Below are 12,157 nucleotides of genomic sequence, written 5' to 3'. Positions count from 1 at the left end.
GTTTTTTTTTGGGCCAGTTTGCAATTTACCAGTCTCATCATCTTATTGCTCTCACCAGCTTAATTTACTAGATCCTCCAACATCTGCATAATCTATGCAGAATTGAGATTTTGCTTCGCTGATCCTCTCGAGTGCATTTACCAACACTGTATTCCTTCTAATAAAGGATATCAACTATATTTGTAATCCTGGATTTTATAGATTATTTGTACAGTTACCTGAATATTTTAGGCACTTTGAATGTATTGAATTTCCTGATATAAGATATATGCAGTATTTTATGACTTTATAAAATATTTAATGTTTATTTACCAAATTAATACTATTCCTGGGGTTTTCTTTTAGTCCCATCAGTGAGAGCAGAAGAGTGCTGCAAGAATCTTGTGAATTTTTCTTAAAACACAATTCTAAAGTTAAACATAAAAAGAAGCATTATAAATCAAGTTCACATAAGCTAAAAGTAATTTCCAAATCTATGGGAACCAGTACAGGAGCTTCAGCAAATCATGGAATATCTGCAGTAGCGATTGCTAACCACGATTACTTAGGACAAGAGACTTTGACAGAAATCAAAACATCCCCAGAAACATCTGTGAGAGAAACGGGAGCAGATGGATCCTGCAGTCAGAAAACAAGAGAAAATAATGTGGTAGAGCATGCATCACCTGCAGATTCTAGTTCTAAACTGTCTGTGGAACAAATAGAAAGAAGATGCAAGTCAGGAAATCCAAATGATAAGAACAGTATATCTGGAAGTGTGCGGAGTGAAGGAAGGTAAGATTTTCTTTTTTTAAAGCCATGATCAGGCATTTCAGTAAAATAGGAAAGATTGCTACTACTTTGGTTGACAGAGTAATGCATCAGGGAAAAAAAATGAATTAAGCTAGAACATTGGGCCAAATGTGACAAGATGAAATTTAATGAGGATTTAAATTAATGAAGTTCTTCACTTACTTTAAACTACTTCATTCTTATCTTAGTTTTTCCATAGAGTTAACATATGCTGGAGATATTGTCTAGGTCTCCATTTTAGTTTAAAAAAAAAAAAAAACCTATGCAAATGTAGCTAGTAAAGGATGTACTTTGGCTATAATTCAGATGAAAAAAGATGTAGAGATATTAGTGGACTGCAGATTCAAATATACCAACCATGGCATAATAAATTGAATATGAAATTTGGAGCCAAAAAAATCTGATTTCAAGTCCTGGTTCTATCCCTATATTATTTATATGTTGTCTGTGTGATATCCTGTGTGCTAATGTCATATATTATCTGTGTGAATTTGGGCTTCAGTTTCTTCATCTATAAAATGAGAATATTAGACTAGGTGATTTTCTATCTCTAAAATATTATTATGCTATAATTGTATAATGTGATCACCTAAAAAGTTAGTTATCTTAGGTTTCATTAATAAATATATACTTTACAGAAGAAGGGAGAGATCAGCTGAAGAAGTGGAGATGAGTAAAATATCTAGTATATGAATGTAATAGAATGTTATTCAGTATAAGAAGCAGAAATTCAGAGAAACAAGGGAATATTTGTATGAATTGATGTAGAATGAAATAAGCAGAACCAAAAGAATGGTATACTTATTAAAACTGTAATGTAAATTAAAGGATCTCTAAACGAAGATTAAACTGAGTAATTGAAAAATCAGTTCCTGGAATCCCCAGATGATGAAATCCTAGGATTTTTTTCCTTTCACCATAACAAATAGTAAAAATAAAGAATCTCCCACGTGAAAACATCTTAGCAATAACAGGAAGAGAAAAAAGTGAAAGAACCTTTCATATTTCTCATTTTTAAAAAACCAAACAACTAAACATCATCTCAGCACTCTGTTCCTGGTGTTGCTACAGTGTTTCTGCTCCCTGGATTCCTTCATCTCCTACATATAAATCTTCAGTGGCTCTTTAGCTGCCATGGTTTTAGATATCAACTTAATCTTTCAGCTTATTCCTGGAAAGAGGGAGATAAATCTTTATTCTCATGGCAGGTAGAGATCCTCTCACCCCTGAATTTTTCTCCTTTTCTAACAGTTCATATTTGGCCTGGTGCCCCTCATAGCTTTTACAGTGTTAGGTACTGAATTTTAGAGTTAACCCTTTGTTCCAAGGGAAGGTTAAAATTCATGAATCAGAGCAGCCACAACACTCAAAAACAATAAAAGGATAAGACAGTGTAGAAGTATAGAAGAAGAAGAATGTTTAAAAAAAAAAAAAAGAAAACCACAAACATGATTTTGATTGCAGAGATTTAATATAGAACAGGGAAAAGTAGCCAAAAAGAATGAGTTAAATAAGCGTAAAAAACAGAGTAGTAGTAGTAGTAGTAGTAGTAGTTGTTGTTGTTGTTTTAGAATCCCTTTTATCTATATACTGAGGGACCTTCCTCAAACTTCTCCACAATAGTATCTAGTAACTAGCCAGAAAACTAAAGAAAGACAATTTGCAGAAAGAATTGAATCCAGAATTATGGAATTGCTAAAGGTACAAAACAAACATAACTACAATGGCCAGTAGCATTCTTCTTGCAGTGGTATTGCAATTGTCATCTTCACTTTTTTCTAATTGGACTTCATCCAACTCTGGCAATCCTAGAGAAGGGAGTATAATCAACAGAGGAATTATCAGTTCCAATCCTTATTATTCCTTAATATCTTAAATAATGTTCAGAATTTTAATGACAAAGATTTTTTTTTTAGCAAGGACACTCAATCATTACTATAGACAAAAGTTGATTAAGAATGAAAAATGAATAAATACTCAAAGAAAGGAACAAAATGAAAGGAAAAGTACTTAGTAACATTGTCAACACAATTTAAAAAAGAAAATTTTGATAACCATATTATTAAAGAATCATATCTTTATATTTTACACTAAATTTATATTATATATTAGAGGCAAATACCAAATTATCTATTCAGAGAATCCACACAACTCCAACTGTCATGAAACATCATAATCAAAGCTCAGAATTACATTCTCAAAGAATAAATTTTGCAAGCAGCAAGGAAGGAAACTTTTAGAGTCCAAAAAGAACCAGTGAGAATAACATAAACTTACTTACTGGTTATAAGAAATTAAAAGATAATATTTTGAGAAGAGATCAGTTAGTACCCCAAAATATTTTTTCTGCAAAGTTGAGTCTATCAAAGAAGAAAAACAGAAATTAAAAAAGGAAAAAAAATGAATAATTCTTTCAAAAGAACCCATAAGTAAGCAAAGTATTCAATAGCCAAACTGAAGAAACAATGGAAAATTAATTTCAGCCAATAATAAAAGACTTAAGAAATGAAATACTGGTTTTCATTTTCATGTGGCTAGGGCTAGCCAAGCATGTGAAAATTATCTGTGCATTTTTTTTAATCACATGAGACAGAAGGCAAAAAGTATCAGTGTACTAGTTTAAAGAATAAAAGTTAAGATAGGAAAAATTAGAAGTATGTGGTAGATATGCATTAATTTTTCAGGAGGAAAATAGCCTTTCATTTTATTGTCATTTAGTCATTTCAGTCGTGTCCAACTCTTTGTGACTTTATTTGGGGTTTTCTTGACTAGATCCTAAAGTTGGATAAAAATTACAAACAACATATTAAAGATGATTTATTATGAATATGTTAAAATCTTTTTTTTTTATTGAAAACATATCAGAATGGATGAGAAAACATTAACTTCTCTTCCCCCCCCAATTTGCTGTCCTGTAAATACATTCTAATTACACATTTGCATGTAAAAAAAAAAAGTATTTTGCAAAAGTAACAATTGTTAACTTCCAAACCAGTATCCATTTTAGAAGATTAAAAGATTTGACTTTCCATAAGGAACTTGATAGGACACTTTAAGTTTAAATCAGCATATGCTGTTATGCAAAATATGAAAGTGGGAAAAGATGAGGCATGTGATTAACATGTGGGAAAGAATAGTTTGTAAAAAAGATAAGAGAAAAATTAAAAATTTAAAGATATACAAAACCTTATACCTTTATATCATGAAAGAATTTATAGGTACTAGGCACGACTAACTTCAGAGAATATCATGAAAATTATGTGTACACATACAAATGTATATTTTTTAAGGAAAAAAAAACATTGATTAGCAATGAAAAATAGGAAGCAGACAACAGAAATAATGGTACTGATTTTGTAAATTTTATACAGAGTAAATTTAACTGATAGCAATCTACTACTAACATAACAAGGCAACCAACAGAACCCAGAAAAATACCTTTACTGAGGAAACAATTGATTTACTTTCCAAGTATTGTCAAAGACAATGCCATTTTATAATATAAACTAAAATATGGACCTGAGCAGATTGTTGGGAAAATTAAACTTGACCAACATCTGGAGACTTCTGAATGAAAGTATATTAAATTATACATTTTCTAATAATTCATAATATCTTTATAAGAATTGATCATATGCTAAGTTAAAAAAAAACTAAAATGTAAAAAAGGCAAATAATAAATGAATGCTTTATAAATCATAATGCAGTAAAAAAAATAGCAATAACAACTGTAGCAAGAGATAGATTTCGTTAGAAATTAAGCTGTGACATGTGTAATGAATGAATCTAAGAACAAAAAATAAAAACAGCAAATAATATAATAACAGATTTTTGCTTACCAAAATTTATAGGATACAGTTAAAGCAGGCTTCATTTAAAAATTTTCTATTTCTTAAATTGGCTAGAATAAATGAACTGAATAAAAGATATTAGGAAATGAATAAATTTAACCATCCTAAATCAAGTACAGAAAAATAAGAATCTTGAAAATTAGAATAGAAAAGCTTTGAAATGAAAAGACTACAGAATTGATAAGCAAAATTAAGTAATTTTTGAAAAGATTAATAACAAAAATATCTAAACAAGAAAAAGAGAAGTCAAATTGCCATTTTTAAATAGAGAAAATGAAATTCACAACAGTGATGAAATAAAAAGAATTAGAAAATAATGAGATTATATGCTATCAAAACTGAGAATTCAAGAGAATTTAATGAGTACAAAATGTAAAATTTACATGAACAAAATAAAAATATATATTTTAACCAAATTTCAGTCAAGTAAATTAAGTAAATAAACTGCTAAAAGAGAAATGAAAGCCCAGGCTAGCTGAATTTACATCTGATTTCTATCAAATGTTAAAAGAACAATACCTACCTATGCTACCAAAAAAAAAAAAGTTAAAATATAGAGACAAAAAACATTTTGCCAAATTTCTTTTCTAAGACAGATATGGTTTTGACAGATATGAGATCTGTTAGATATTGCAGTCAAAAAGACCCTCTTACTGAGTTCAAATCTGGCTTCAGACACTTACTAGCTGTGTAACCCTAGACAAGTCAACTCTACAAACATCATAATTCCTCCAGGATAAATTATAACTTCAAATATCATCATTGTATAGATTGACTCAGGTTTTGATATTCAGTACCTAAGCACCCTTAGTTAGGATGCCTTAGCACCTTCTCCCAAGGCCTTCTTTAGAGGACTTTGGACTTTGTAGATAACTTCATTTTCCATCAGCTGCTCTGGTTGATGTCAATTCCACAAACATAGATAAGTGCTTTCCCCCCCACTCTCAACTCTTTTCAGATACCTTTTATGTATTGTAGGTTACATTAGTTTGTAGGCTTTTTATAGGGTAAGGACTGTTTTTCCTTTTTTTTTTTTTTTTCTTTCCAGTACTTATCACTATGCCTGGTACACAGATATTTAATAAGTGTTTATTGATTTGACCCAGTTAGATTCCTACAAGGGATGTAAGAATGGTTCATCGTTAGCATAATTGCTCATAAATCTTTGTTGTTTATGAAAAAAAACCTTATGATTTTGTCAACAGATGCTGGAAACATCAAATATTACTTCAAAGTCTGGCATCCAAAATAGAAAATTGATAGAACACCAAGAGCCATTCCCCAAAAAGTCAAGGAATGTAATTAGATTTTATATGAAATGCAAAGTCCAAATGACCACATTTAAACATGCTCTGATTATAAAATGATAAGACAAATGAAAATTAACATAACTCAAGAGATTTCACTCTAAACCATGAAATTGGCAAAGGTGGTAGAAGATGGGAATTGTCAATATTAGAAGGACTGGAGAAAGACAGGCATACTATTGATGGAATTGTGAAATGATCCAGCTGTTCTGGATATTAATTTGGAATTATGCAAAGAAAATGTAAAAAGAGAAACTCAACTGTCTATATGATTTGACTGAGTAACCAAGGAACCAAGGGAAAAGGGATATAATTGTTAAATCAAATTTTTTTTTTTTTTTTTTTGAGGTTAGGGTTAAGTGATTTGCCCAGGGACACACAGCTAGGAAGTGTTAAGTGTCCGAGACCAGATTTGAACTCGGGTCCTCCTGAATTCAGGGCTGGTGCTCTATCCAATTTAAGATGTCTTTAAAACAAACAAACAGACAAAAAAACTATTGCATAGGCATTCAGAGAAGTATATGAAGACTTGTATAAACTGTGAAGGAAATAATCAAAACCAAGCACATTGACTTATTTTTTTAAATGATATCATTTATATTGTAATCATTCTCTGAGAACTTGAAAATCCAGTGGTGGTCCTTGAGGACAGATAGTGAAACATACATACCTCTGCTTCTCTACCACCACCTCCACTAAGATAGGGCTACAGAATAGAATGTTATATTTATTATGTAATATGGTCATACTTTGTTTTTGCATAATTGATTTTTTTTGTTATAAGGGGTTCAATTGAACATAGAGATTTTAAATGATAATATAATAAAGTATTTTTAAAATTAATTCAGGTCCCAGAGAACACATGATGAAATATCCCTCTTTGTGATTAAAAAAAAAATCTTATTAAAAAAAACACAACATACTTTGTCAGATATGGCTATTGTTCTTACTGTCTTAAATTGTTTTTTAAAAGGAAGTTTGTTAAAAAGGAAGTTTCGACCTAGATAATTTCAGAAATAAACAGTGTTAAAAAAAAAAAAACCCAAGTAGAATAAAGTCATTGAGGCACCCTAAAGAGAATAACTTTGGGCTTGAGGAATGGGAAAGAATTGTCCCAGAGAAGGAAAGGCAAATTTGATCAAGTAACTTAGTATTTTGTGGAACCAGGCAGGTTTCTATAGGTGAAGTTCATTCATAGAGGAAGAAGAATCCTAAAAAACACACACGTTGAGCTGGACAAAAAAAATTGTAAAATGAAGTTATAGCAATAAAATATAATGAAGTAGTGTGGGACTGGATGAAGCCAAAGGCAAGGGTATGCACACATTTGCTGTAACATGGACTAACCCCATCCATAAAATGGAAATAAATTACAAAATGGGCTAAAAAGGAAAACCATTAATTTGTTAGAAAAAAATTTAGAGCATATAGATTTTAAGTGAGGGACTGGAGTAAATTTGCTAAACCTCCCTGAATATAAAAATGCATCTTCAGGTCTTCAAACAATCTAACATTACAAATAGATACTATAATGAGTTATAATATAATATAATATATAATAATAATATATAATAAGGAAACCATATTATACTTAAACATATAGCAGATAATGAAGTCAGTTCACAGAAATTAAATAAGCACCTAGTGTGTGCTAGTAAAGAATTATATAATGTCAGGAGGGGGGGGAAACATATATACTCATAAGTATGTAGAAAAGAAATAGCATCAATATGCTATGACATAAATATCTAAAGGAAAACTTCATTATTAAGAATTTCTATAGTAATAAGCAAACATTTATTAAGCATGTACCATTTTCCAAGGACTATACTAAATGCTAATGACATGAATAAGGGTAAAAATAGTTTTTATTCGAAAAGAGATCTGGCAGTAGAGACAAATATGAAAATCTACAAGAGATCAAAAGCTATTTCACAAAAGAAGGCAGTGGCATCTGGTGAAACTGGGAAAGGGCTCCTGTGAAAGGTGGGATTTGAGCTGAGTTTTGAAGAGAACTTGAGGTAGAAGTGAGGATGGAGAATATTTACAAGCTTGAGGGATAATGCAAAGACACAGAGACATAGGCTAGATTGTTGAAAGGAGTAAATAAAATCTATAACTTTTAAGAAAATCTGAAATATAAGATGGAGTTAGGTTGTGAAGACCTTTATGATCCAGAGGAATTTATATTTTGGCCCTGGAAGTAATAGGAGGAAACCAAGGGAGTTTATTTAATGAAAAGTGACATGGTCACATCAAGACTTTAAAAAAGATAATAATTTTGGGCAGATGAATAGAGAGGATGATTTATAATTGAGAGACACCAGTTTGAAAACTATTCCAGTAATCTAGGTGAGAATTGGGATGAATCTGAACTAGATTAGGTGGCTCTGAGAGTAGAAAGAAGGAGGGAGATATGTTTGAAGGATGTAAAAGTAGAAAAGATATGCAAAAAAAGAGTTGTGTTTGTAGGGTTTTTTTAATTGTGAAAATGTTATTCCATAACAAATTTGGTGTGTTTATCATTCAGAGCATTCTATCTTCCCAGGCTTCTTAAATATTATTCTCTTTAAAAAAATTTTATGATACAGTTGTCCTCTTCTTTTTGCAACCTTGTACATTCTGATTTCCCAACTTTGTCTTAGCACTGCTGTCTCCCACACCTGGAATATTTTGGCCTTTTCTCTACTTCCTGGCTTCTATCAAGACTCAGGTTAAATTCCATCCTCTGCAGGTAGCCTTTCTTGTTCTCTTCAGTTGCTAATGCTTCCTCTCTGACATTTATAGAATAGACATTTGATCTATTCTATAATTACCTTGTGTGTACAAATTATCTCATATGTTGTTTCCCCCATCAGATTGGCAGCCTTTTGAATTCATAGACTTTTTTTTTTTTTTTTTTTTGTACAACTAACACTTAGAACAATGCCTGGCTTACTTATTGATTGGTTGATTTTAACGGCAAAGAATACTGGATTTATAGTCAGTGGACATAGATTCATATTTGGCTCTGTTAGTTACTATTTGTTTGATCATGTACTAGTCTTTTAACTTTAGGACCTTAGCTTCTTCAATGAGAGTGGATCTGATAACCCCTTACATCCTTCTTAGGTCAAAATCTAAAATCTGTGCTTTAAATCTGTAACCTTTCTGTGCTTTTGTGAACTCTCTAGCTCCCTGCTTGTCACATAACATTTACCAAAAATATCTAAACTTAAGGGCCAACAATGAACATAGATCCCTCCATCTCAGTAAATCTTTTTATAAAGTAGAAATTTCTATTGTTCCTTTGTATCAAGAAATAAAATATAAAATAATGTTTCACCCAAAATATTCAAAATGATCATTTCCAGGTTATGGCAAAGTTTGTTTCCCATAAAATCCTTGGTTTCCAGAACATATTATTAAGTAACTTGCATAAAGTAAGGATTTTATGATAAAGAATTAGACCATTGATAACTGCTTTTAAAAAAACTTCTAGCCATAAGATACTTTACCTATGCAAAAGTATGCATAGTGACATAAGATATTGTATCACTATTAATAAAAAAAATACTGAATTTGGGAACTAAGTGATGCAGATTATAGAAGATAAAAAATTCTACAAATAACAATAAAAAAAAGAATTAGGAGTATTGTGATGTTAGGAAGTGAATAATACATTAATCTCATCTTTTAAAGCCTGGAATTGTAGTTGAAACCCTGGGAGCCAGTGAAATCATTCTGAGGAAAAGGCCAGGGACAAGATGTAAAGATTCTAGAGATGTAGCCACAGTTAAGGATTGGAACATGGATGTGATACAACAAAGGAGACTAAGGATTCTAGGAGACTTATCCCATATGAAATAAAAGTCAGACTCTTTTCAGCCATGCTGGCCTAGAGATTGAGTTATAGCAGACAAAATCTACCTCTTAAGGAGTTTTTTTTTAACTATTGTAGCTTAGCAGATGCTGCAACATAATCAGAACATGAATGGCAAGAAGAAACCAGTGGAGGTAGGCAGAACCTTTTTTTAGAAAAGAGTTTCTGTAACATCATTTGGTGTTCAATGAAATGTTAAAAATAACAATATAAGGTGACTTAGAATTTTAATAATTTCCAATGTTTTATCTTACCTCTACTTTCCCTCTACTACCAAATCAAATAAGTTTTTTTTATTTTTTATTTTACTAATTTAGGAAGCAAAATAGGACTTGTCTTTTTTCACTCTCTGTTCCTTTACATAATGTTTTCAAGTAATAGAAAAGCATTCTAAGGTAATGTTTCTAGATTTTTTTAGAATTAACTTTTTGGCATCTGGGTAAAATTAACCACATGTCTATGACTAATGGCTAATTTTTGTGACTAAAATAAGCTTTTTCCTGGCTAACTTGGGCTATTCAAAATACAAGTAAAGGGACTTATGGTTTATACTAAAGCTGATGATGTGGATTTCTATCCCTGTCTACTACTAATTAATCTTTAACAAAGGTGCTATGTTTTGGACAAAACATGAGTAAGTACATGGTGCCCCAAATTTTACAATTTCAGATATTTTTCATAAAATTTGAAATTTATTTCCTAGTTGTTTGGAACTAAATAACAATAGAATTCCAGATAATCATAGAAATAAATTGGAAAGTGTTGTAACTTGCTTTGTGTGGATCTGGAATCTTACAATCATTATCTGAGGCTGAGATGTAATGATTCACAAAGTACTGCATTCATTTCACATTTTGCTTCTATTCTCATAACTACCACAACATTAGCATTTATATAATACTTTACAGTAGCATTTGTGGTCTGCACTTGAAGGTCTGCAAAGCTTTTTGCAAATGTTATTTCATTTTATCCTCACAGCACTGAGAAGTAAGTGCTTTTATCATCTCCATTTTTTCAGATAAGGCCACAGATTAATTTACTTGCCTAGTGTCACAAAGCTAGTAAGCGCATAAGGCTAGATTTGAACTTAGGTTTTCCAGACTCCCAGTACATGCTTTTTCTTTCCACTGCAATAACTAGTACAGTTCTGCTAGTATTTTTTACCTCATAGCTCCATCAGCCAGAACAACCAAAGCATCACAAAGACATTTGTTTGAAAAATCTGTCAGTTTTTATTAATATCTTATACTGATTAAAAGTTACAGCAGAAAGTCTGGTTGTATCTTACTGTCTCAGATGCAACTTCTTTGGCAGTGGGAAAATATATTTTTTGTATAACCCTAACCAACTCCATTTGTTGTTTGTATATAATATACGAGTAATATTTGTTTTATACAAAAAATTATCTTTTTCAGATACAGTTTTTACTTTGTATAACAATATACTTCTGTTTTAGTAAAATACTTTACATTAAGGCAGACTTCTGCCTATTATCTCTTTGTTAGATCAGCTTCAGAAGATGACATCCTCCATTCTCCATTAAAAAAAAATTAGTAGATAGGAAAGACATATTGATCATAAACTAGCAATGATGTAAGTATTTCTAGCATGACAGCTAAAAGTCTGGAGAGATTTGTACAAATTCTAATTAATAATCTTATTGTTCTTACAATATGGTTAAGTCTGATATAATTTTGTGAGGATGTATTTTTCAATGTATTTAACTTACATTGCAAATAATCTTTTTTTTTTCTTTTTAGGGTAACCCCAAAAGCCAGTTTTCCTGAAACTCACCTACTACAGAGTAGCAATTTGCAAATATCCAGCACTTCACAACCAGGTAGTCCTAAAGGCTCTACATCACTACTTATCCACTCTGCTTTGGACACTGGGAAAGAACAGAATTCTGGAAATAATTCAGATACTTGAAAAAGGAAAATCTCTACACAACTTCACTTATAACTGCTAACCCCAAAGGGGATTCATATTACACTGGAAAAGAACAATGCACTAAACCTTATAAATGCCTTTGTATGTATCTCTCATTTTGCACATAGAGTTACATTGCCTCCTGTTACAATGGAGAGAAGAGATTTCAAGAATGCTTTGTCAGTTTATAAAGAGGTTAATGATATAGCAAAAGGCCTAAAGAACTGAATTGCACAGGTTTAATGATAATGGGACAAATATGGAGATGGTGGAAAGAAGAATCCTTGTCTTAAGTTAATGAACATTGTCCTAAAGTTTATTTTATTGTAGGTTGACATTTCACTTTTGTGAGATTATCAGGATTTTATTTTACTTTAGTAATTTTAATCTAACTCTTCCAACTTGTTTTCTTTATT

At 31.1% G+C, this 12,157-nt stretch overlaps 1 protein-coding gene across 3 annotated transcripts in view; it reads left to right on the top strand.

Annotated features, from left to right (window-relative positions):
- FZD6 (frizzled class receptor 6) overlaps positions 1–11,840 on the top strand; it is a 61,915-nt gene extending 50,075 nt beyond the window's left edge. For all 3 annotated transcript variants that reach the window (XM_074267663.1, XM_074267646.1, XM_074267654.1), the window contains exons 6-7: positions 346–774; positions 11,573–11,840. In XM_074267663.1, coding sequence (XP_074123764.1) covers positions 346–774; positions 11,573–11,741 — 598 coding nt within the window. In that variant the 3' untranslated portion in view covers positions 11,742–11,840. The remainder of the gene's footprint in view (positions 1–345; positions 775–11,572) is intronic.
- The last annotated feature ends 317 nt before the right edge of the window (positions 11,841–12,157 follow it).

Source organism: Sminthopsis crassicaudata, chromosome 1 (assembly GCF_048593235.1).
Source record: "Sminthopsis crassicaudata isolate SCR6 chromosome 1, ASM4859323v1, whole genome shotgun sequence".
Classification (NCBI taxonomy): Eukaryota; Metazoa; Chordata; class Mammalia; order Dasyuromorphia; family Dasyuridae; genus Sminthopsis; species Sminthopsis crassicaudata.
This window is presented reverse-complemented; position numbering and strand designations above follow the sequence as displayed.